Source organism: Falco rusticolus, chromosome 5 (assembly GCF_015220075.1).
Source record: "Falco rusticolus isolate bFalRus1 chromosome 5, bFalRus1.pri, whole genome shotgun sequence".
In the NCBI taxonomy this organism is placed as follows: domain Eukaryota; kingdom Metazoa; phylum Chordata; class Aves; order Falconiformes; family Falconidae; genus Falco; species Falco rusticolus.
Window position 1 is genome coordinate 89,599,827 of NC_051191.1, and position 26,368 is coordinate 89,626,194.

The window sequence follows — 26,368 nt, forward strand, 5'->3', positions numbered from 1 at the left end:
ATCATGCACTTGCCAGCTAGCCCTCCAACAAGTTAGACTGGATCTCTCAGCCTTTTTGGAAGAATCGCAATAGATCGAGCCATTTAGAATACAGCAAATAAAGTCATTAAATGCTACGAAGTGTAGTGTTTTAGCCTCAAACAAGAAGCCATCCAGAAATGCTATATAACTATCTACGGCAAAATACCTGATAAAAATAAAGGTTTATTGATAAGGCATAACTCTTGTTCACGGGCCACAGCAGAAGCTGCTGCTGACCTACCTAAAGCACATGGTGTAGGGAAAAAGGATATAATACTAAAAGAAAAAATGGTCTGTAAGTGAACATCTCTTACAGGAATTTCATGCACCATGTCCAAACAGAAACCTGAAATATTTTGACTTCAGCAGAAAGAATGAAGATTAAAAGGTCCCAGGAAAGGGAATTAAGAGGAGAACTTGCTTGGAGATAGTTACTTGTTGCTCAGAGGGCACATTGGAGACCTCTGGGCACTGCTGAAGTACTAGCATACTAAAAACAACAGCAACAGCAAAATCAGATGGATCCCTCTGAAAAACAAACACTGCAAATTTATGGGGAGAAAGAGTAGAAAATGTAAGCCATACTGAAACCATCCCAGTGTAGCTGTTTATATCATTGACAGATGAGAGTGGTGTAAAGAACAAATCGGTGCTAACAAAATGCTTGCAGATTTGCAGAATGTGGAATTCAGTGTTTGACGTTTTCAGGAAGGTATTGGTAGAAGTACAGAATTTAAGAAGATCCAAGCACTAAATCAAAAGACATAGCTCTAAATCAAAAATTTTAGAAGAAAATTTAGAGAAATATAGCTCTAAAATACATAGCTCTAAATCAAAAAATGTAGAGAAAAAAATGAACTAAATTTTTCGACTAAGCCTCATTAAACTTTGGTTGAAAGAATGGAGGATAAAACAATCTTCAGAATGGGAAAAAAATAAAGCAAGCCAACCAATTTCTGGGACATTTGCTGTTCAGCACACTCATGAACAACCTAGAAAAGAGAGTGAGCAGCGATGTGATCAAGTTTGCTGGACTTTAGGAGGCTGCAAAACCAAGAAGTAAAACAGCAGGTTAAATATTGTGATAAGTAAGTGTTTGGTGTAAATGATAGTAAGTGATATACGTGTGGGAAAACATTTCTGACTTTAAATATAAAGCAATGGGTCTGAGCTGGTTACTGTTTGGTATCAAGAGCTTTGAGGGATGATTGATTGATAGTTCAATGAAAATTTCAGCTCAATGCTCAGTAGTGACCAATAAAGAATATCAAAATTAGTCATTATCTGGAGAAGAACAGAGAATAAAACAGGGCTATTGCATAAATACATGGTTGATTTGCCTGCTGAATACTGAGTATATTTGTCCTTGTAGCTCAAAAATCCCGTAATTGTGCTAAAAGAAATTCAACAGAGGGGCAAGGTTTTCTATACGAGACACAACTAAGTGAGTCAGGACAATTCATTGTAGAGAAGAGCTCATTGTGATTCTTAGTTTGAAACCCATAGTTGTTATGAAGAGGGTAGAAACAGCTTATAGTCTCTTTCAGTACAAAACCTAAAAGGATATCAAATGAAGCCAACAATTCGGATTCCAAACAAGCCAGTTAGGTACAAATGTGTAGTAAGTAGAAGCTATGAAACTTTCCAAATGGTGCAGTGGGTGCTGAAAATGTATATTGGGCCCAAGGGAGGCTGGAAAAGTTAACACAGGAGAAATCAATTTGAAGGGCTACTGAAAAGGTTTGCTGAATTTTCCTAAAAGATTATTAAAGATGAGGTTAAATGGAGTCATTCTAGGTGAGGAGTTGGCTATCTTTGAATGAGCAAATTACTTGGGCTGAAAGAATATGTGAGCTGTATGATAAGTACTTGCCCTCATTCCATATTGGTATTTGTCATTTGCTCTTGGCCATTCCAGTAGAAGACATGGCAATAGGTCGACTTTTGTTTAATTGAGCAGGGTTGTTCTTAGGTAATTGAGCTGTTTCAAGACAGCTCTAAATACTTTGCTTGGCTCCCCAGCTTCAAGGTAACTGAAGACCATCAAGAGGTGGTGGTGGGAGAAATCAGACTCTCCACAACGCTTCATAGGTGGGCGGTAGATAAAAGCGTTCTTTAGATACGCTTCAGGAAATGAATAGTGGGTACAAATCAGTCATAATCATTGCTCAAAATACAGATGCGTGTGTACTCTCCAAGTACAAAGGTATTGTGCTCTGCAACGGTCCAGTAGTATATTCTCTGGGGTATCACAAAGTTGTTACCAGATCTGGGCATGTTTCACTGAAGTAAATAAATAGCATTCTCCTATAGGTGTGGAGTGGTCGAGAGTCCTAAAACACAGACAAACCTTTCCAAATCTAGGATGATCGTAAGATCTCTTTTTGAAAGCCAGGGAAGATTGTGTGCTGACTGCATATTCATCTGTTAAAATTCTTTCAATTCCTATAAGTTCCAGTTTATATCAGTGACTGATGACCCGTTTTTCTGTGCCAAAAGAGTAAATGCAATTCCGGAAGACTTCTACCATTCAAAATTTTTCCAGAGTGCACTGTCTGAATTCAGTCTGCCATCAAGGCAGACTTTGGAGACAGTCGTCTTAATGAGTCAAGCAAGCCGTAGCTGGAAGACAGACAACAAAGAGAATCTGGGCATTTAATGTGTCGCTGAAGAACAACTTGGGGACCTAGTGATTAAGTTCATGAAATATAACTATGTCTGCCAAATCAATGAATAAGTGTACATTAGGAACAGGCTGAAGTGCACAGATATTTGTAAGTGGCAGATCTGTAGCAAACATGAATTTTCTTTCTGCCACAGAAGAAGACATTAACTGCAATGATCTGCAGTTTCCCACCAAATGGAGAAAGCTTAATAGGAAAACGTTTTATGTTATTAACTATCAGCTGGTGAGCTGACCTTCCTATTTCTGAGACCTAATAACACCTAAATACAGTGTGCACTTGGCAAGCTTGGGTTTTTTCTCCCAGCTGTTTTGTGCTACCAGATTAAGGAAGGGGTTGGATGGCACGTGCCAGGATGCAATTAGTTGATTGTAAAGGAGAAATCTCCCTAAGAAGACATCATCAAATGCATTTCATGGAGAGGGATTTAAGTCAAGATGTGGAGCAACTCCACTAGACAAGGAAGATCTTGCCAGGGCTCCTCCCTCCCTCAAATTCTGTCCAACTTTCTGCATGTTTCTTAACCTAATTAAGCATGAGTAATTAACCAAGGTGCCAGGAAACACAAGCTGAAGAGAAATCTTTGGGTTTTTTCCTTCCTGGACTCTTTGTGCATGTTTACACGTATTTTTCTTCTTTGTGTTTCCCCTCCAACGGCATTTATGGACGTTTGATTTTTTTACTTCTGTTACAGACATAGAGCTTGTCTGGCCAAGAGGAGTGTGACTGTTTGAGTTTCCTGTGATTCAGACAGGTCGGAGTATAAAGATCCTGGCAATGAGACCAATCATTCTCCCAGCTGGAATTCTGACTTCAGTGTCATAGCACAGTACTGGTAGTTAGGCAGCAAGGCTACCATCTGAGCAAAGAGAAAGAGATCCCTGACTATGCAACAAATCTGTTACTCTTCCAGCTTCTTCCTGAAATCACAGCACTTTGTATCTTGCAGTTCTGTAGTTCTGTTTTGCATTAAGCATTTCAGTGATAGATCAAGTGAAATGCTGCCTCTGATAGGAGGTATTTAACCTTTTAGTAATTACCTGGACCATGATATCTTTGCAAAAGAGAGTGATAAAAATCAAAAGACAAGCCTGCTTCACCAGAGAGAAAAGCGTATTAAGGAGCAGGGTCATATACTAAGAGCTGGTTTATTCCTTCAGTTTTCTGAATATATTTGTACAAAAGCTGAGGTGAAAAGACTACTGCTAGATACTAACCGAACTCAACTGGTTTGGTACCCAGCTGTAATGCACTAATGCAAGCATTTGTTATGATGACAGTAAGGAAGAGACTCAGACCCCATAACATATTGATTAAACTAACATTTATTTGAGTTATATATGAAAAGGATGATGGGAGCCCCAAGTTGTGTAGCATGTAGATGAACCTCCAATAAGGACACAGCACACTGTGTTGGTCCCCTCTGTGAAAAGGTGTGCCAGCATTTTGGTCTTTAGAGATCTCCAAAGATTTATTTTTTAAAAAACTACCCATTTCTACTGTCAAGCAAAAGGGTGTTCACGTGACGCATACTGCCTGACATTAAGATAAAGACAAAGACACAAAGTTGCTGTAATTGCCCTTACCAAGCGGGAGCTGCCCTCAGCCTTCTTTAGAATTAGCCAGCCAAGTTTATCTTGTGGCCAAGGGATATGTGCAGCACTACACAGGCCTGAAAGGCAAGTGCTGTCTGCAGCACAAAATAGCACAGCACAAGCCTGCACCTACTCAGGATAACTACTTTGTGGATCACTAACTCCTGGATATACAATTGTCTTCCATCTAGGATCACTACACTGACAGTGAGAGCAGCCACAGCGAGACACCTCTTTGTTCAGTCTATCAGTGGCCATCTATTATCCCAGAATACCATATGGCATCCTGACACAAATGCTATCCATTTAGCTGCATGCTTTCTGAACAGGATGTGTTTTCACATTTACCCTGCCACAGAATCCCATATGGATCCATCCAGAGCAAAAATGATAAATATTCTGGAATTTCTCCAGGACAGATTGTATTTTTTTTCAGGAGCAGAATTCTTAACTAATGAGATATTGTTCATATTCAGGTATTACATATATTAACTATAAATCATTCTCAGATTAGGTAATAAATTTCCCCATAATGAATATGCAATATAAAGAATCATATCTAGTAGGGTTGAGAGTAGTCCCAGATTTTTTTATAGCAGTGTTGATGTATCAGTTGTACTTGGAAACAAAGTGGAGTTTTGTTTAGCAGTCCAGCCGAGTTCCATTTTTATGACTTATACAACTGAAGTGAGTGATAGCAAAGATGCTGGTAAGGTTTCACAGATAAAGAGAAAATCTTGTCATTCTGCTCAAATTCTTAATATAGAAACCGTAAATTCTTGCCTGCATTCTGTGATCCATGTGTTTATGGACAAGGAACAACTGCAGTTATCGCTGTCAGTTGTAGAAAATATTCCATAGCAGAAATGTGTGAGAGTCTGCCAGAGACAAGGAGAAAGGATTCATTCTTATTTTTCTCCTGAGCATTGCTTTTCTCCTCTTCCATCTTTTCACAAGCCTTCTTTGCTGATATTTCTCATGTGTGCGTGATGATATGACATACCACTTCTAGAAGAAGTAAAAATTGGCATTCCAGTTAATTTATTTTCAATTTCTAGGCAAGCAGGCAATTTATTCTCTGCAGGAAAAGTTCTTCAAAATGTTTTAAAGAAATAGAAAGCAGAAATTAAAGGAGTATGAGTAGCTGAATGAGAGTTTAATCTGGTGACTCTTTGATGTGAAATTATTTATGTTATCTCTTATGTGTCAAACAGTTTTCCCTCCAACCAGGGGCAAGGAACGTGAGGTGCAGGAACATGCTACAGTCTTATTTTCTCAGTAGATGCGTGATTGTGGAGACTGACCAAGCCCATAACCTTGCAGAAAACAAAAACAAAACCACCCCCAAGAAGTAAACAAACAACAAAAAAACCTACCCTTTTACACAAAAAAAAGATATATAAAGCAAATTTTTTCTTCCATATCAGATCTTAAATTTTCAGTAACGAGAAGTGATTTATACTGAATGATTATTTGAAAACAGGGTATTATGTGTAGTGTGATCTACAATCTTGGACATCCGTTCGGCATTTCTTTTTATGGTGCTTATTTTTTTAAAAAAATCCCTTGAAACAGTTAAGTTCTTCAATATTTGTATATACCTTTAGAATCTGAAACTGCAATTGTGTTTGTTTCCCTCCTCTAGCTATTGATAGGTTATGAAAATGGGACTGTCGTACTCTGGGACTTACGATCTAAAAGAGCTGATCTCAGAGCTTATTACGATGAGGTAAGCAACTTCCATTAATTCAGAAAAACTGTTATTCGGTTTGTCGTATGCTTTATCGAGCAGATGGATTGTTATCTTAAGGCATTGCTTGTTCTGGAAATACTGTTTGTGCTATGCTTTTGAACAAGTTATTGATGATAGAAATCAAAACATGGAATCTCTAGTTCTAATGCATTTGCCTCTTATAAGTGTACTATGACGTGGAGTCTCTTCCCCTTGATTCTGACAAGTTCATCAGCTTCTGTGTGGGGATCCTCAGTTGAACAGTGTGTAGTAATGAGCTGACCTGAGATAGAGCTACATTGGGAATTATGTAATTATCTTTACTGAGTATTACTAGAACATTAATTAGAATGGAAGACAAATTACTCTGTAGGGCTATTGGTATTAGCTAGTACTCAAGGTCTGATTAAAAAGTTTTCAAAATTATGTTCTCATAGTTTTATCAGACAATTGCCTCTTGTTGCTTGTAAGCAGACTGTGTTAACCACACATGCAGTCTTGTATCAATAAACAGGCTGTTTCAAAAAGAGATATATTCCTAGTTACTATGAATTTAGCACTAGCCCTGGGGAAAAACATGCTTTGTTCTGCCAGTCCTTCTGTAAAGTTCATCATGAATGAATGTGAATGCAACTACATCTGATGCTAGAAAAGGACCTTTTCTTTGAAGTGATCCAGACAGTAACTGGTTTCCTATGGTTCTCTTTCCTCCTTCATCTTGCTACTCTGTTACATATAAGCAGTACACAAGTGTATTTTCACTCTGAACAGTAACCTGAATATATCTGCATCCTGCACTCTTTCAGGCCTGTTTTCACAGACATGTCAACACTACCCTGAGCTTCAAGGCTAAGATTCTGACCATTCACATAGCAAATGTTCTAAAGGACATGGTAGTTCAGTTTAAACAGGCCAGCACTTCAGCCTGAGGACATGCCCTCTTAGTTGTCTCCAAGTGACAGTCTGCCTGTGCAGACACTTGTGAAATTGTGCCTGTTTTCTTACTTAAGGCTGGTCAGCTTTTTTCTTTTTACAGGTCTCCAGGGGGTGTCTGTTCACTCACTGTCCTCTCTTGTGTTCAGAGTAAGACTACATAAAACAGGGTCTCCATAATACTGTGGTTTGGGGTTGTTTTTTTTTTTTCCCTTGTTGAGACAGAGCGGTTGGGTGTTGAAAATTTTTAATATAATTTAGTTGTTCCACATTTGAGTACTGTCCTCTGGAATACTTTTTGGCCTTTTTATCAGTCATGTGCTTTCCTTCTCAGTGTTTATTTGCTGCCTCATTACTCCACTTTATACAACTTGTGATGGCTTGCTATTATCTATTGAAATAGTTGCAAGATTCTTATTTTGTCTTTAAAACAGTTGTGTGACTAGCCATTGTACTTTATTCCAGACTTTCAGGCTCCAGATTGATCATGTTCCAGATCTGCTAGCATCTCCCTAGGGAGCCCCTAAAAAGGGTTCCTTTTTAGATCCTGGGTTATGGCTTTTGTGAGTCACAGATCATTAGTTCAGCGTGTGCCAGTTTGGCACCAACCCAGGTTTTCAGACCTAAGCCTTTTCTTATAGATTGGCCACCTAAGATCACTGTCCAGAAAACATTGTTCCTGCTCCCCTCCACCGTTCTATCTGGCCTGATGGAAGGCCTCTGTGCCCTATGACAGCTGACCAGTCTTTCAGTATCGTCGTTCTGGTGCTGAGCCAGCCAGTTGCAATTGCAGGGTATCTGTGAGGTCTCAGATAAATGACTGTCAATGTTCTGTATCTTCATGGAATACCAAAGTGCCTCTTTGAATGAGGTCTGAATGAAATTAATCGCGCCTCATTTTTCTTAATACCATTACGCTTTCTTTAGCACCAGTTTTGAAACCAATGTAGTCACCCTATTTGATGGTGAAAGAGCTGGAAATCTCATCTAACTCACCACTTCCTCTTCTGGCATATTTAAGGATTGTCAGGTGGCATGATATTTATCTGGAGCAGATACTTCTGTTTAGTATCAAAAATTCCCCTGGCACCAGGCTTCCCCATTAGCATTTGGTGTGTACTGTGAGAAACAGCTTATTTTCTCGTCTTTGATGGACTGTCAGTGTTCATCACCAAGGCAAGTCCTTTCTTCTCTGTAATTTTCTTCAGATAGCTGTCCAGCTTGGTAATGTCACTCAAAATAAATGTCAGCACCCTCCAGACTTCATCCAAATACTCATCCTTTCACAGGATCAAGCCTCAACTGGATTTGTCCTGTGTTACCCTTGACATTGCTCCTAGAATGAACAGCTCACTAAGACAACCCAATAGCTTGGAAGTGGTGGAGCTGAAGACTGTGTCCCCTCCCTGTTCACAGACTGCAATTGCAGCATTTACAGCTGCATTCCTTATTCCATCTTTGTCACACTAAATGTCTTGAAGGCTGGGAACCTTTCATAGGTAAAACATGTCCTCCAATTGCACAGAAGTCAAATTAGCCTAAACTTGCAAGATCATACATTGAGTACAGAACATTGAGTATAGTTTCTGACATACGTACAAACTGAAAAATCAGAAAACAGAGAGGAATTACGTTGTCATGACTTCAAATCACAGACCTATTTGGCCCTGTAAAGTAAGGACCTGAATGGCAACACACTGCACATTCAGGTAAGAGAAATGCAAATCCTCCAGAAATGCAGGTTTTAGATCTATGGTACAACCCCCCTGAAAAAAAAACCAAAACCACCAAACAAACAAACAAAAACCCAAACCTCAATTGTTTTATGTCACACATTTTTTCTCAATTGGGAAAAAAAAGAAGGGGACTAAATTTAAAACCCTGCCGTCTCCATTCAGCTTGCTAGAAGCTTAAAAATCAGAGTGGAACACACCAACCTGCCTACAAGATTGGAATTTTTAATACTAAACACTCAGTCATGCTCAGTACATAGCTCTTTGGGCTGGTAACTGAGAATAAACAAACAGAAGTTCACTTACATTTATTACTACTGGCTCTATTCAAGGGACATTCTTTTTTATTAAATTATTTGTGCAAACAGGACTAAGATTAGCAAAATTAAAGCTTGCATCCCAATATGATGTACAGTCTAGCACTGAAAACCATTTAATCTTTTGCTGGCATAAATGTGGGACTGGGACAATTTGCTTGGCTAAAACAGGAGGCAGCCTTGGAAAGTAAAGTATCTTTAGACTGAAGTTGGCTGCTAACTTCTGGTTGAAATGGAGCAAAACTATGTCTATCTGCAAATATCATGCAGGCAAACTGTTCACTTACAAGTGTGAAAGCTTTACTGGCACAAGAACTGTGCAAGCAGAGTGCACCCTGCATGGAACAGAACCTTACTTCAGGGGTTATGGTGCCGATCTGGACAGAGCATCAGAGGAAGGAGCTGGAGGGTGAGGCTGACCCATGAATACTGTATTTAAATCCTTAAAAGAAACATCACACCACCACAACTCTAGTAAAGCTTAAATTTAACTCACTAACTTTCCTATCACTAACTTCCCTAACTTCAATCTGGAACACAAACCGCTCCAGGCTTTTATCAGAAACAGCGTGGCCAGCAGGACCAGGGCAGTGGTCATCCCCCTGTACTTGGCACGAGTGAGGCAGCACCTGGAATCCTGTGTTCAGGTCTGGGCCCCTCACTTCAAGAGGGACGTTTTGGTGCTGGAGCGTGTCCAGAGCCGGGCAACAAAGCTGGGGAAGGGGCTGGAGCACAAGTCTTATGTGGATTGGCCCAGGGAACTGGCGTTATTTAGCCTGAGGAGGAGGAGACTCAGGAGGGACCTTACTGCTCTCTGCAGCTGCCTGAAAAGAGGTCGTAGGCAGGTGGGGGTAGGTCTCTTCTCCCAGATAACAAGCAACAGGATGAGAGGAGATTGCTGCAAATTATGCCAGGGGAGGTTTTGTTTGGATATTGGAAAAATTTCTTCACTGAAAGGGTAGTCAAACATTGGCACAGGCTGCCCATGGAGGCGGTGGAATCACCATCCCTGAAATGTTTAAGAAACACGTAGACGTGGCGCTTAGGGACATGGAGTAGTGGTGGACTTTGCAGTCTTGGGTTAACGGTTGGACTTGATGATCTTAAGGTCTTTTCCGACCTAAATGATTTTATGTCTGCTCATTTCAAATGGGAGAGCTCACCAAGGATAGAAAAGGCTGTACGAGTCACATTATCTGGGACTAAAACATTCTTGTTTGTGAAACACCTGGTCCCAGAGTAGAACTTGAACCTCTTGCTAAAGTATCTGGTGTCTGCTTTTCAAGATGTCAGCTGCAAATTTGTTTCTTTGTGTCATGATCATCTTCTCAGTGATGAATATGAGATATTCAGGCCCTTTCCATCAGTGCTCCGATATGATGCCCTCTATAAAAGGCTTTCCTTGCAAGCCCTTGTTATAAATTCCTTCAAAAGTTTATTTCCATTGATTAGTATAAAAAGAGAACACATAAACAAGACCGATCCTTCAAAGGATTCTCAAGTTATTGTTGATAGTTGGCAGACCCAAAAACCCAGCCATCTTCATATACAGACTATTTAAAAGTTTGACAAGTTGTGTCAACACATATTCAGAGCTTCTGAAACATAGGCATCATCTTTAATTAGAACACATCTCCAAAACGGAGCTGCCGAGTTCACAGAGACATTTACCAAATGACAACTCCCTGCCTTTATCAAGCACTATGCCATTGTGGAAATAATCACATCGGATGTGGCCCTCGCTGCAATGGTCCCCCAGTACTACTAACGGAAAGGATTCTTAAGATTCAAGCAGTAGGATGGGATGAGTATGGTGCTTGTCAAAATATGGTTAAAAGTGGTCCTAGAGTCCACATGGGTTCTTGTCAGTGGAGGAGGTTTGTGGTTGGGAAGGAGCTGAAAGGGTGTTGGGCACGCTTACATTTAGTGCACGCTGAGTATGAGAGAAGATGGAATATGTATGCAGCCGCTGTGGGCACTGCAGGAGGAGAGACAGACCCAATCTGGAGTGATATGCTTCGTGTGCGTACGCCGTGTGAACATTCACATGAGTCACCCACCGTGATGAACTCCTGTTCTAAGCAAATAACTGCTCCTTTTTTGTGTGGATGCTAAAGTGGATCAGAACACTAGACATAATCTAGCAGAGAGAAAATGGGGGACTTGTTCGATACCACCTTTCGGTATTAGTCATGACTCCCAGCTGAGACCTCCAAAAGCGATTCCGAGTATTTCTTGCCCATTTCAGGGCAAAGCCTGACAGGTGAGTTTGGGTTGCTGCTACACCACCTGTTTGTGACAGGAGCGTTCCACCTCGGCTCCCCTCAGCAGGAGGTTTATGCTGGCAGGTGGCACCTGGTAGCTGAGAGGCAGGTTAACGAGCAGCTTGGTAGTTTTCAGCTGCTAGTTAGTAGCTCCTGCTCACACACAGTTAGCGACTGTAACCATGTGAAATGTTTCTATGTGTGATAAAGCATCAAAAGCAGATTCAAGTTCTGCATGATAGCAAGCATGAATGAGCCCGTGTCAGAATTGATGTGCACGAGGACAGACATGCCTTCAGAGTAAGTGAAGCAGCGCTCCCCACAGATCTGCGGTTCCTGCTGCGGGAGGGCAGCGACATTGCACTCTGTATGAACCATCTTCCTGTGTTGTCTTTTGTTGCTTCGCTTATAGTTTGGTATAGTTTTGGTGCCAGCCCCCACTCTGGTAAGCAGAAGTCTGAGTGACACCCATTACGTCACACAAAGATAAATCCCTGGAGTTCACGTTGTTCAGCTCTGTTTGTTGAGGCTTTACTGGCATGACCAGCTTCCCAGCGCGTTAGCAGAGCTTTCGTACACAGGGCATGTCACATTCCTTTTAAACATCTGGGTCCTCTTAATCCAAAGGCTCATTTGTGGCTGTACTGTCCAGCCTCAGGAGCAGAGTAAAGTTTTGGTAAACGGTCACAGCCTTTCTGTGGTTCCCGCTGATACTCCCTCCGGACCGTGAGCCGTTACCAACCGCAACAATCGATATACGTGTCAAAAGAGGAAGACCAACGGGGAGCTGTGAATCATGAGTGGTAGCACTTAGGTTTATTTCTTGTCACCTTAAGCAAGATTGATATGAACGACTCCAGTGCTGACTTGTGAATACCCAGGCATGATTTTAAAGTGATTTGGATAATCAGGTGATTGGCCATATGCAATTGTAAGTGATCTTAGTGTTTTCTGCGTTGCCAAAACCGGCAATTTAATAAACTGCGTTTAAGAATAGATCTTTCTTATTTACATTTACATTAAAAAAAACCATATTGTGTTTTTAGCTATTTGGCAGCTAACATTTCTGGAAAGGAAATGGATTCAAGGGAAAATTCTGTGAGTTCGTGCTTCTGAGGGGAGTGTATGAAAAACTGTGATGTACAATGAATCAATGTTTTGCTTTGTCAGAAAACGGGTTTTGTTAGTTTCCAGCACATACCAGTGAAAATGAAGGAGTTACACCATTATCCTTTCAGCCAGTTTGATTTATTATGGATATTTTCAGTCAGCTTCACTAATTATAAGTGAAATACTGAAAATGGCGTATTAATTTCTGAAGTGTTGCTTTTTGGCTTGTATAGCATTCATCGTGTGGTATTGCGTTGTGTACATAGGGGTGCGGTATTCCTCTTTGAAGCACTATCTGTTCCAGAAGTATCTTACAGCATTGTTTTGGTAATTTCCTATATGAATGAAACAATTATAGTATCTTTAGTCGTTTTCATTTTATATTAAACATCCCAGATTTCTGTGTACTTGCTCTGAAACTTAAGTGTGCGGGGTGGTAGTGGTGGTGGTGGTGGGGAATTATTCAAGAACAGAGTACCGTTTCTGCTTCTCCTAAATAGTCCTCTGGGGAAGGCTGCATGTGTTGTATACCTGTAACACTTGTTACAGAGGATTCCTTGTATGTTTACCAGATGAAATACTTCCAAGGAAAGTTGTCAGACATAACTACGATTGCACTGTATGTCCCTTGTTCTTATACATTTACCTTAATACCCTGTTCCTTCAATTTGGTCTGAGAGTACGGGCTTTCTTACATTCTTGTGTTATGTTAGCCTTTATAATGAATTGTTTTGCTTGACTAGCAGTAGAACACAGCTTTTGGTTACTAAAAAGTGCTGTAGTGCTGTTAATGGACTTCAGACAAACATAACCATCTAATTGTTGATATACTATTTGATTAATATAACTCGAAGTCATACATTAAGATATCATTACTGTAAACACTGTATTCCGTTTCAGTCTCAAGTTCTTTCGTTTCTATAGGCTATTCATTCTGTTGCTTGGCATCATGAAGGGAAGCAGTTCATGTGCAGTCACTCTGATGGCAGCTTGACCCTATGGAATCTGAAAAGTCCGAACAGACCATTCCAGACCACAATTCCACATGGTAATTTTGATATTTAAAAACTGTATAACTAAGAAATGATACAATATTCCCCATGCTGTTGGCTAATTTCTATGTCTGTTTCATTTTTTTTATTGTATCCCAGACCCGGAGTTGCTTCTTGCATAAGTATTTTCATCTGCGAAGTAGCTGTAAAATATTATAAAAATTAGAGATTGATTTTGATCATTTTTTTTAATAGATGTCATAAATAACTCTTACTGGTTAATATTGCTCTAATGTCTTCTTTTATTGAATTCATCTTAAGAGTCTGTTGCTGGTCTTTGACACCCTCAGGCTATGGGATTTTCACATTTCTTCTATATTTTGTACTTCTGTTCTTGTATGTGCAGTTTTCAGAAGTAAAACATTTTGTACAAAGCACTGTGTTGCTTGTTATAGAGGTGGTACAAGGCTTCCCGAGTCACTGCAATGGAGAATTTAAAGGAGCCATGTTAAGAAATGGCCGAGTCTTTTATGGCTGGGACTTTATATGCCATTGCTTCCTATAAATGAGGTAAAAAGGTATTGACTCTCTTGCAAATCAATACATGACCAAGAAACCTGACTGAGTGGACAGGGAGGAAGAAGGTGAAGACAAAATCGTGTAGCCCAGAAGAGTTTTAGCATTTTCTTACATTTCCTAATTGCTTTTATTTTATAATTTTTAGTCACAGAATTGTGCTTTAGATCAGAAAGGACCTCTCAGAGGTCATCTAGTCTAACCCCTGGCTCAAACCAGGCCTGATTAGATCAGCTTGCTCAGGGCAGTGTCCAGTTGACACTGGACACTTGAACACTTCCAACAACAAATTGCACAGCCTCTGTGGACAACATCTTCCAGTTACTTTTTTTTTTTTACTGATACCAACCAGAATTCCCCATGTCACAGCTTGAGTCTTTTGCTTCCCATCATGTGACTGTGCACCTCTGAGAGCAGGCTGGCTTCATCTGCCCTGTATGATCCAACCAGGTTGATATTGAAAGCAAGCATAGGCTTTTCAAAGTAACAGAACCAAAATTGTTGGTTTTCTGGTTTACAAGTGACTTTTCTTTGACTGGAAGAAAGTACTGAGCCATGATTAACCAAGAACCCATGAATTTCGTTTGTACGCTTCATTTAATTTTATCACTCAACTAGTTACAGTCCAGAGCACGTAACATTTTGTCAACAAAAAGAATTGAGTCAATCTAAGAATGACTAAGGAAAAAAATTAAGCTCTTTATGGTTATAATATGTTCAGGAAAAAAGGTATACATTTGGTCAAATGCATTAATTATTAGTTAAGTGCCATCCTTCTTAGTAATCTGCATGGGTTTTAGATGTCTTTGAAGTGTGGTCTGTGGTCCCTTAGATGTATGTGGCAGTAAAAACACAAAGCCATAATAAATGCAATTAATTTGGACAAATGCATATTTTACGGAAGCAGGAGCTAGTACTCGTCATCTTCTGTAGCTTTCAGTTTCTGTTATCTTACTGCTTATACAGTTGCTTCACTGTGTACGTTTTAGTTTGATAGTTCTATCATCATGATGATTTAATACAGTTTTCATCTTCTTTCTTTCCTTAGGAAAAATTCAAAGAGATGGAAAAAAACCTGAGTCCTGTAAACCAATTCTCAAAGTAGAGTACAAGACCTGTAAAAACAGGTATGTTTTTAATTCTGTAATTAACTCAATGTTACATTACTGAGTTAAAGTCCTTTTAGAATCTTTCCTGCTTTCTTTTTGCAAAGCTATTTATTAATATTTACAGGTACTAAACCTAGAATGTAAACTTGTATGTACTATGTAAACTTACAATTACTGTGTTGTTTTTTTTAATACAGTGAACCATTTGTGATATTTTCTGGTGGATTGTCATATGATAAGGCTTGTCGAAGACCAAGTTTAACAATCATGCATGGGAAAGCAATTACAGTTCTTGAAATGGATCACCCTATAGTTGATTTTTTAACTCTTTGTGAAACCCCATATCCCAATGGTGAGTTTATCAAGGAAAACATAGCTATGGAAAATATAAATGAAATTATCTTCTCTCATACTATAACAACATTCCAGGGACTTGAATTCTCACAGTTGTCTCCATCTCAAGAAAACCACATCTCTGAAAGTAACTGGAACTTGTTTGCATTCCCAGTACAGGAAGCAAGTAATTAATGGACAATAAAGCATGCACAAATCTCCAGATATAAGCTTGAAGCACACGGGTTAGTGTGAGGAAACATTTCTATTAATCATAATCACATATAAACATCTGTGTTTATATTTCTGACATTTTTCATGAGGCTGAAAATATTTTCTTTTTTTTTTTCTTAATTATTGAAGATTAAATGATTACTTATCTGCAAAAAAGTTCTTACACTTCAGCCTTAATTAAACTGTTACAAGTGTTTTGCTGCATATTGCGGGGCTGCCAAATTCTGAAGCACATTCACAGAAAACTCCAGAGAGTAAATGAAGGAAAGCTGTAAGTCAAAAAGACAGTAAGTTTAGCATTTTAAGTCCTCAAGCAGAAATGTAAAATATACCTTATATATGTAGCTAAATCAAATACATATTAAAAACACTTAGTAAAGATAAATTGTATATTTGTTTCAATGTCATGCTAAAATTTAGTTTTCAGTAATCAGAGTTAGTTTGGCCCTTCATTTAACTGTGTCAAGATACTACTAAGATTTTGTAGCCCCTTCCCCTGCTCACACACTGTTACTTAAAAAATTTGGCTTAACTTGTATTATTCATAGCATTGTATAAAAACAGGCCACAGATAATGTGTGTTCATAGCTGGCCTGAAAGGGAGGTAAATCAGTTGCTGTCAAGTTACTCAGCCTTTTGGCATCAGCCATCTGAAGAGAGTACTCTGAGCTTGCGCATGCGTGAATGGTTTGCTGCTGTTGAATAGAATCGTAACTTCATATATATGTATATTCAAATAACTTTTATCCTGTGTAAGGTAATGCACCCTATGCATCAAGGGAAGCATTTATTTGTCATTTTAATTGATTATTTTTGATAAATGAAAAAAGGACAAAATAAAAAACCGACCAATATAATCTATAGAGTGTATGGGAGGAAGGAGTGTGGCAGTGTCTGAATAGCACACAGCAGAGTCACAGGAAGCCCTCGCAATATTCCTTTGGAATCACTTTGGAAATGAAGGCATTGTGTATCATCGAGTGGACTGGACCAGCTGTTCACAATCTCTTGCGAACAATCTCTTGTTGTACACGGTAGAAGTATTACTACGGGACAGCAAAAATACATTTTCTGTATAACAATTGGATTCAGCTATGTAGGGATACACACAACTTACTCATTTTCTATTTCTTTCAATATACTGGCATGCTGTAATATGCCAGTTCTATTGCTGCTATGTATGTTGATCAACAATACTACCTAAAAGTAATTTCTCAGTTCCTGTCTGGCCCTAATCTGACGCTTGTTTTCAGATAATGTTGATCAGCAATAGTGCCCAAAAGTAATTTCTCAGTTCCTGTCTGGCCCTAGTTGGCAGATACATCTAGTTTTTAGATATGTCCAGTATTTGTACCTTAAAACATTTATTTAATATACTGTGAGTGTTTAGAGAACATAAACATGACTTACTTGTTTAAAATGATTAATAAGAGAACTGCATGTCTTTTACACTTGATTCCTCGCTTACAGAATTTCAAGAACCCTACGCTGTAGTTGTGCTTTTGGAAAAAGATCTCATTGTGGTCGACCTGACACAAAGCAAGTAAGTATGAAGTCTATTATGAAGTTACTTGCACATCTTAACTGTCCAGCAGGTGATGGTAAAAATTCAAATGATATCATGCAATGTCATTTTACTATCCAAAATCATCCGCTCTTGGTAATAATTTACTTTATATATTTACCTCCACCTTAAGAGCTAAGATCAGCTAATCAACAGGAACTTATGATAATATTTGTTCTTAAGTTTGGAAATAAATTTAAATTTGTGGTCCCTTCAGCACAGCCCTCAAACATTCACTCAACATCATAGTTAAGTAATATTTGGTCACATGCTGAATTATCACCTGAATGTGTGTTTTGGAAACCAGATTCAACTACTGCTTATATGCATGCCTAACTTCACTAGACTCCACAGGGACTACCACTTAAGTATTTACTTAAGTATCTTAGTAAATGATGGCATTGATTTGTAGTGAATCTACAGGATTATTTAATGATTCAGTTGCTGGCTTAAATGTCAAATCGTTCTTTCACATCAGAATCAGTGTTCATATCAAAGAGGAACTATACATAGTGTAATGCAGAATTCAATTCTTACTTATTTAATTCTGCCTCCAACACTACCAGTAATGTACATCCACAATCACACTGGTATAACTAGGAACAGGTTTTGCCTTTAATGTCTTGAAACATTTTTAGCGAATTACATTCTGATCTCACATTCAAAAATAATTCAAATCATTTCAGCAATAAGAAATGGATGTAACTGAAATCAGAACCAAATTTCCTACATTTTTGAATTGTGAATAACATTGTGTAATATGCCAGAAGCAAGGCCTTCCTTCTCATCAGACTGTCCAAACTGATGAAGTGAGAAATAAACTGAGATCTGCTTCATCTGTTGGTGCAATTGTTCATTGTATAATCAGTAGTCTACCAACCCAATAAGCTAAGCTGCTCAATATAAAATCCACAGTTGTTTAAGTAGTTCTTAGGTCATAGCATATATCATATCCATGAACCTGAAGCTTCTAGAAAATGTGTCACCTCTGTATAAATAAGATTTTGAGATGGTGGAAAAAATCGGTTCCTAATCCTCGTACACATAAGCAGTCCTGTTAGCCTTAGGAACTGTTTGCATGAATGAGTATTTATTTATGTGACAAGAGGATTCTTGTTGTGGCAATGGAATTTTTGTATCTTTATTTTAGTAACTATAAATTATTATTCACATTAAAAAGAACGCATATGTTTGAATAAATAAGGGGAAATGTACTTTATTAGTAATTATTTTACTTAGATTCTGTTATACACTTTAATATGAGAATATGTTTTCTTCTATGGCTCAGTGTGTCACAGTGCTTCTAATAAATTGTCTTCCTTAACTAGTTTTCCCATCTTTGAAAATCCATATCCTATTGACATTCATGAGTCACCTGTTACCTGCACAGAATATTTTGCGGACTGTCCTCCAGATTTGATTCCTGTACTCTATTCTGTAGGAGCAAAACATAAAAAGCAAGGATACAGCAATAAGGTAAACAAAACCAGTATTTTTTTTAAACAAAGAAAGTAGATGTACAAGCTATGTATTTCTAACATCTTACCAAATGATTTTCATTTTACTTCTTTAATAATCACTTTCAAGTTGGTCCAACCAACAGCTTAGCAGGATGCTTACAGCCTGGTATTTGTCCCTCAGAAACACCATCACTTAAGCACAACCATTAATGATCATTTTGTAGGATGTAAGCATTAGGCTGCTGGACTTAAGCCTAATCAGATTGAGTGAAAGGAAAGCCATCAGTGTAGAACTCAAATTTGTAATGGTAAGTTATTTCTATCAAAGAAAAAAGTGAAAACCTTATAACTGAAAAAAAGTTAGCATAAGACCTTCAGTGGAAGTTGAGGGTTGACAGCATGTCTGTGAGATTTTTATTAAATAGGGATATCAATAATTACTTTACTGAGCTACCAAAGTCTTAATGTAATGCTTTTAGAAATAGGACAAGCTGCAGAAATAAAAAGAGGAAATGCACTTATATTATACGTTTCAAGCATTAATCAAGTTTATATTTTGACTAGAACTAATCCATCATAATAAATAAATTAGAAAAAATATAGGTAAACCAATCAGATGTCATCAGTTTCCTATTCATATTAACAGAAGTATTCTCCTTGGAGCTGCCTTTTTTTCATGAACTAAGAAACTGGACCCTGTCTACTTGGTTTGGATCTTGATTCAGCAAAATACTTCAGAAAATATTTTTTTTGCTGTTCTTTGAATTTGTCTGCTTATCTGTCCTTACCTCATACACATAGTTTCCCAAACTTTTTGCCACCTGTGTGCATTCATTGCACACCCTTTTGTCCCCTCACTTTGTGTACATACAAACATATACTCCCGATGTAGGTAGCCACTCATTTGCCACCCACCCATTTCTGTACCCACAAGCATCCACTCCACATATCCACGTAACCAGTTTGTCCTCCCAGCTTTTTTCCACCCACTCATACTCTGCACACATCATCATCCATCCACATCCTGTATCCTGTATCCATACATGTCAATCTTTAGGCACAGACCAGCATTTTGCTCTACCAGCCTAGACCAAGGAAGAGAATGGAAGTCTTGCCACTAGGAAACAAAAGGCAGAGAAGAGATGATGATGTCATATGTTCTCTAAAATTTGCATTCCTTTGTATCTTGTGGCATCATGCTCAGATATTTCTGTCTGGGCCAGCTTCTTCAGTAGTCCTCATCCTTCGAATACTTTCTCAGTCTATTCAGTGTCCTATAGAAACTCCAAGAATCAAGCGATATGAAGAGTAGCAGAACTATTTGTTACTCCTTCTTCTAGTTCTTATTTTGGATTGTTGAGTGTTGGCTGTGCAGAAATATTTTTAAAAGGTAGAGCTTTAATTGATAACATTAAAATGTTACTAAGTTTCAAAAGCCTTAATTGATAGTATAAAAATGTTCATTAAGCTTTAAAAGCCTTAAGTGCTACACATTTTTGTTCCTTTTATGAGTTGTATTGCTTTTTGGAGGAAGATGTTGTCTGCTGTTGAGTTTAAATATTAACCAAGGAAGGTTCATCAGAAGTAGTTGTGATCTCTGTACTCTTTTTATTTGTTTAGGAGTGGCCTATCAGTGGTGGAGCATGGAACCTTGGAGCTCAGACATATCCTGAAATCATTATTACAGGGTGAGAATGAAACTGAGGATTGGTACTTTTAAAATTTTAGTGTCTACAGCTTTTGATTGCGGGTTAGCTATAGCTAAGAGTTGACCCTTCACAGAGCATGCATATCCTGCCCTCTTCATTTGAGGTATGTAGTTTTTTCCCTTGTGCAGAGTCACCACAGAAATTCCCATTTGCTCCAGAAAACAGAACTTTATATTTGGGGATGAAATACCATTAAGAATTATCATTTGAGGCCCCAGTGTTAGACAGCAATTCTATATGCTTGTGAAGGTGAGTTCTTTGGAAAGGAGAATCCATTGCAAGAGGGTGTTTTGGCCATGAATGGCACAGAGAATAGCTTTCAAAAGGGGAGCAGCTGTTCTTCTGTTGCTGTTGTCCTTTGGCCTTCGGGGACTTTGTATTTGGGGACAGTGAGTGTGGTGCACTGGGATGAATTTCACCTCGTGAGTGGAGACACAGCCCCATAGCGAAAAGGCGTAGGAAGGCTCCGACTGCAGTCGAAGCTCCGTGAGCAACACCTGATGCGTTTTCAAGGGCCAGGCTGTAAAGCAAAAGCTATTCAGCTATGACACACCCTGCGTTTCCCTCTGGTCTCAGCCATGCTGATGATAGCGATATATTTGATAAATTGTTACTATCAGTGATACTTAATACCTTGTTTTTAAAAATAAGATTATGATGTGTGCAATAGTACCAATAAGGTGATGGAGGACTTTTTCCCATTTTAAAGAGAAATGTGTCCTTTTTCCAGCTTTACTTTGGGGATGATTTTATGTTAATAAAAAGAACACAGCTCTAAGGTGTGACCCTAATACCCTACCTGTAATGGTCCCAGGGACATGGAGTATGCAAAACAAAGTTACCCTCTGTCCTTTCAACGTCCGTTAGACATGGCATTTTTAGTGAAGGCTTGAGGCTGGCCCACTGCAAAGCCAAAAGTGCTGTAACTTGGTGCTGTCATTAGTATGGGAATTAATTTCTTGGTGTTATGATCTTAAAGTTCATTGGGGGCTTAGTTCTTTGTAGGAAATGCATGAAAAAGTGTTTTATTAACCAAATAAAAATAATAACAAAGTATTTTCTTATGTTTAGTATATATATAATTATATATTGTCAGTAAGACATGGAGAGTTACCACATGAGCAAAACACAGGTTTTCTGCTTATGTTTATCACTCACTGAAAGTAGAAGATGTTTTAGAATTGCATCTTGTTTTAACACATTTAATTTTTATATTTTTTTAAGCCATGCAGATGGATCAGTAAAGTTTTGGGATGCTTCTGCCAGTAAGTTTCTGAAGTTCACTTTTATATAATATTGACAAGTCACATGCGGAGATATATATATATATATATATATATATTAAAAAAACCACATGACAGCTAACAGTATGAGTAGTAATACCTGAGATGATATAATCGGGAATAATGAGGTTAAATTAAGCAATTTTTTATTAAATTAGGGAAATAAACTCTGCTAATGAGAAATATTAGACAGAAAAGAGTGGAAGTCTTTAAGCATAATAAAAACTCCAGATCCAATGTACCAAAACCTATGAAGGATGGAGTGTTGGTTAAAAATCCCTGGGACATAATCTTCTTGTGTGTCTAAGAGTGGGCTCAATTTGATCTAATATTGTCACGTCTGTTCTATTCTGAGTACAATACAGACTCTTTTACAGCTAAGAAAAATAAAATACAATAGTACATCTTGATACATGTCTAACCTGGTGAGGGTGGAGAAGACCTAAATCTTTTCTTGTCCAGTCTCAAGTTCCAGGAAATAATTGGGAAGAATTTCCATTAATCTGAGCAGGAAAAGGTTTCTGAAAATACATGTTCCATACATTCTTACTCTAACTACAGATACTAAAACCCAGCATTTTCCTCTACAGAAAATATGGCATTTATTAGTAAAATATATACAAACCTTTTGGTTGAAGGCTAAAATATTCTGGTTCAAATAGTGTGACTGTGGTTCACAAAAGTTGCAGTAGAGTTGTCTTGTATTCTGTCTCTTCTGTGGTACAGGGATGTCTGGGTAGAATATATGAGGTATCAGTCTCTTAAAGAGTGTTAAAAAAATTTCTGTATGAAATGTTAGGCATAGGGAGATTTAATTTGACCCTAATACCCTACCTGTAATGGTCCCAGGGACACGGAGTATGCAAAACTGCCTGCTAGTTCCACGTTGTGCCACAGAATTGTAATGGTTAATACTGCTACCATTTCCAGCCAAATACAGGGAACGTTTACAACTTTTTAATGTCAGCTGAACCTGGTGACTTTGTCAGGTATTTTTCTTTTTGCCTAATACCAAATATTTTCACTCATCAGGGTGGACAAGGAGATAATGAGGATTTCCAAAGCCTCACCTCACAAAGGAGTTTTACATAAGCATGTCAACTGAACATGACAATGAGTTGGGTTTTTATAATATAATTTTATTATATAATTTGTCTATTTGGAAATGGAGGAAAACCAGATACATGCAGCTTAGAGTTTACATCTTCCAGTATTTTCAAGTTGTGGTGAACAGCAGAAAGAAAAAAATGCAAATGCGGTCAACAGGAGTTTTATCTGCAAAGACAGAAGTTTGAGAGCACTTTAATATGAACAAAAATAGGATAATTACTTTTATTTAGAGAAGTAGTGCGAGGCATTAGACTTTGTCTTGTGCATATTTCATTACTTATGCTCTTGACAACAATGTGCAAATACAGGCATTAAAGTTCGGGTGAAGCAATACAGACTGTTGCAAGACCCCAAAGCATTTAGCGTACAGTCTGCACAGGAACCAGCGTGCTAATGGTTGCGTCTCTAACCCTGCCAGAATGGGGAAAGGAAAAAACTTATCATAGGGAATGTAAACATAACCCACTAATGAATCTCTACCTGCTGCAATAGGAGTTTTTCTGAAAGGTAAAAGCCTAGATGATTGTGAGTATTCACAATCCCTTCAGCAGTAATGGTACTTTCAGTGCATCTCTTATGTCCTGGTCTTAGTCCTGCTTTTCAGGGCGTGTACTGCGTTACTGGTACCATACTTGGTACTTCTTATTTACAAGGGTTTAATTGTTACAAGGTTTTATTATTTACAAGGTCTTCACTTTTTTTTAATAGAGTTCAAATTTCAATTGAGATTTCATGGCAAACATAATATTCTGCTGGTATTTGAAGGCACAAAATACTGTGCTTCTAGTCATGTTTTAATTGTGTCATTTTGTATCTGAAAGCGTAGATTTGTGGGAAAAGGGGAATAGCTAAACCACTGAAACAGATTTCCAAATGTATCTTTGCTCAAAAGTCATTGCAGTTTCTTATTTGCCCTTGTGCAGACGATGCTTAGTGATTCACAGATGCACAGAGAGCCTCACCTTGAACTTAAGTCCTATGGTTCTGTGATTCTGACCCAGTATGCGTGGACCCATGACATCTGAAGTGCCACTCTACATTTCCCAGTGGGACTGAGGGCTTCCTGAGGCCTCTTGCACTGCCACAGAAGGCAGGCAGAATTATGTGTTCGTTACAGAAGCCCTGGCTTCTGTAATTTGTGAAAATGTGGTGGCATTTTTTATGCTAAAACTTTTTGTACATATACAAAAAAATATATGCTAAAACTCCTGGAATATATCTGCAGTGCAAAATGAAAATGTCATTTTGCTGTGTATGTCACCCTGTTACATAACTCAAACGCCGTTTTTTCATCTTCTTGTTGCTCTTGTTACACAAGCTGGCTAGGCTGATCTACCACAATTACACTAACAGCCGTGGCAGCTTTGCCTTTATCTATATACACACTTTTATAGTTGCTGCACCTGTCTGGCTTTTTTTCTGACCTTATGCACTTATTAATTAATGCCACTGATAAATTAATGTAAAAGTAGTAAAAAACAGGGAGGAATGTCAATAAAACAAAATGAGGTTAATTATAATCCCTCCTTTACCTCCAGAATTCACTGCAGTGGAATTCTAGTCTTGACAAAGATTTTGGATATTAAGGTTCAATGTACAGGTATAAATACAGATATAGTTACTAGTCAGGAAATACATTTTAGAACTCCTGTTCATTCGGAAAGTGTTTGTGTTACTCAGGCCACATAAATACTTGCCTAATGTTTTCTCTTGAAGTGCCATACAGTCTTTACATTCTGGCCAGACAATAACCTCAGACAAACTAAATCTTCGTTTCACATCTCATTAGGAAAATGGCAGCATTATCAGAGCCTCTTTATAACATTGAGTATAAGCCTAATTATAGACATAGTGGTTGATCTGTGACATCCTGGCCTAGAAAGTACTGTTTCACAGACCATTATCTGTTTGGGACGTATTAAATAAATACATAACCTACCAGTACTGTGTACCAGAATAATATCTGTATTGTATAATACCCATCTTCTTCTCCTCTTAGGCCTTCCTAAGTTTCTTTGTTCTGCCACAACTGAAAGGAAAATGGGAACTGAGGAATTTTATAACTGATTTGCTTCGTGTTAGTTATTCTTATATGTTTTAATGTATTCCAGTTACTCTACAGATGCTGTACAAATTAAAAACATCAAAGGTCTTCGAAAAACAGAAAGTGGGAGAAGGAAAAGCAACAGCTGAGATTGTGGAAGAAGATCCTTTTGCTGTTCAGATGATGTGTTGGTGTCCTGAAAGCCGAATTTTCTGTGTGGCAGGAGTTTCTGCATATGTGGTTGTTTACAGGTTCAGCAAACATGAAGTAAATACTGAAATTGCAGTAAGTCCTTCAGAATTTTACTCTTATAAAAGAACATAATTTCTAAATTGCCTTGCTGTGTCTGTGCTCGTATAATTGAATAAAATTAATATCAGGCTGTATAAATATAGGTTTAGGGACATTCCATTTTAAACCTTTTGAGTGAAATCTTGATCCTACTTGTTAGTGACAAAAATCTGAGTTTTTAGGAGCCAGCTCTCTAGTTTTTTGCTTCAATAGTAACCAGTAGTACAGATTTCAGACAGAGTTTTCTTTTAAGACTTTATGATACAGTAAATCTCTGTTGTGTTTACCTGCTCTAAAAATAGTGGCTGCTGTATGTTATTATCAGATAATGTACGTTGTGTACATACGTAATAACACTCTTTTTAACTCAAGTATTTAATCTCTTTAATTTATGTTCATAGTGTTTGTACCACAAGGGGACTGAAAATTATCACTGGCTTTAAAAAAATAGAGATTTATGGTTTTTTCTGGCTTGTGCTGACTTTGTTTCCCTAAAAATGGACACTACCTGTAATACCAGATTATTTGTGGCTAAGCACTTGTTATTTCCCTAAGCTTTCTGTTGCTTTATCCTGTTCAAATACTCCTTTTTGCGTCTTCACATCTTAAGCAGTCACCTTATTTCAAATAGAATCACACAGTTCTTGTTCTTTTAACTGCACCACAGTCACCTTGTACTTACCACTGTAGTACAGCAAGTCTGACTTTGGTTTAAAACTTGCATTTTTGTGCAAGAGCCACAACCACTGCTAACAGCAATTGCTGAACTGCATTTATAGTGTAAAACATTCTTCCGTAAGACTGAAAAGTTTATCAGGAGTCTACTTTTAAAGCAAAGCCAAACTAAACATGACTGCCTGTCCTTCAGCCTTGCCATTCTCTGGTGCTGGAGAACAGTTTGCAACTCAGCCACTCTCTTGCCAGAAAGTATTTCTTTGCGTCTGCCAGCTCTCAACAAACCCCAGGGGCCGACCCAACATTTCCCTATCATTTTCCACTGTTTTTTCCAGTGGTTACAGTTCTTTTCCTTTTCACACTATTTCAATGTGCTTTAGAAAGTCTGTAGTTCTAGCCTGGCAAAAACCTGTCATTTTTGGCCTGTAGCCATGTGCCATCTGCTAAGGAAATTCATTACCTATAGCTGTTCTGTTGCTTTCCTCTCATTTTTTTCCCTCAGAGGCAATTATTAAACATATTGAACGTATCCTTTCAGGAAAGTTTTAAAACTAATGAACAGTAATTTCACGTTACTGACCAGCTATGTATAATGCTGC

General features: G+C 38.2%; 1 protein-coding gene across 4 annotated transcripts in view; it reads left to right on the top strand.

Moving 5' to 3' along the window:
* Positions 1–26,368, top strand: part of STXBP5L (syntaxin binding protein 5 like) — a 207,431-nt gene that overhangs the window by 108,902 nt on the left and 72,161 nt on the right. For all 4 annotated transcript variants that reach the window (XM_037387448.1, XM_037387449.1, XM_037387450.1 and 1 more), the window contains exons 7-15: positions 5,946–6,029; positions 13,314–13,437; positions 15,006–15,084; positions 15,264–15,418; positions 17,104–17,176; positions 18,526–18,673; positions 20,278–20,345; positions 21,591–21,631; positions 24,871–25,088. In XM_037387448.1, the coding sequence (XP_037243345.1) occupies positions 5,946–6,029; positions 13,314–13,437; positions 15,006–15,084; positions 15,264–15,418; positions 17,104–17,176; positions 18,526–18,673; positions 20,278–20,345; positions 21,591–21,631; positions 24,871–25,088 (990 nt within the window). The remainder of the gene's footprint in view (positions 1–5,945; positions 6,030–13,313; positions 13,438–15,005; positions 15,085–15,263; positions 15,419–17,103; positions 17,177–18,525; positions 18,674–20,277; positions 20,346–21,590; positions 21,632–24,870; positions 25,089–26,368) is intronic.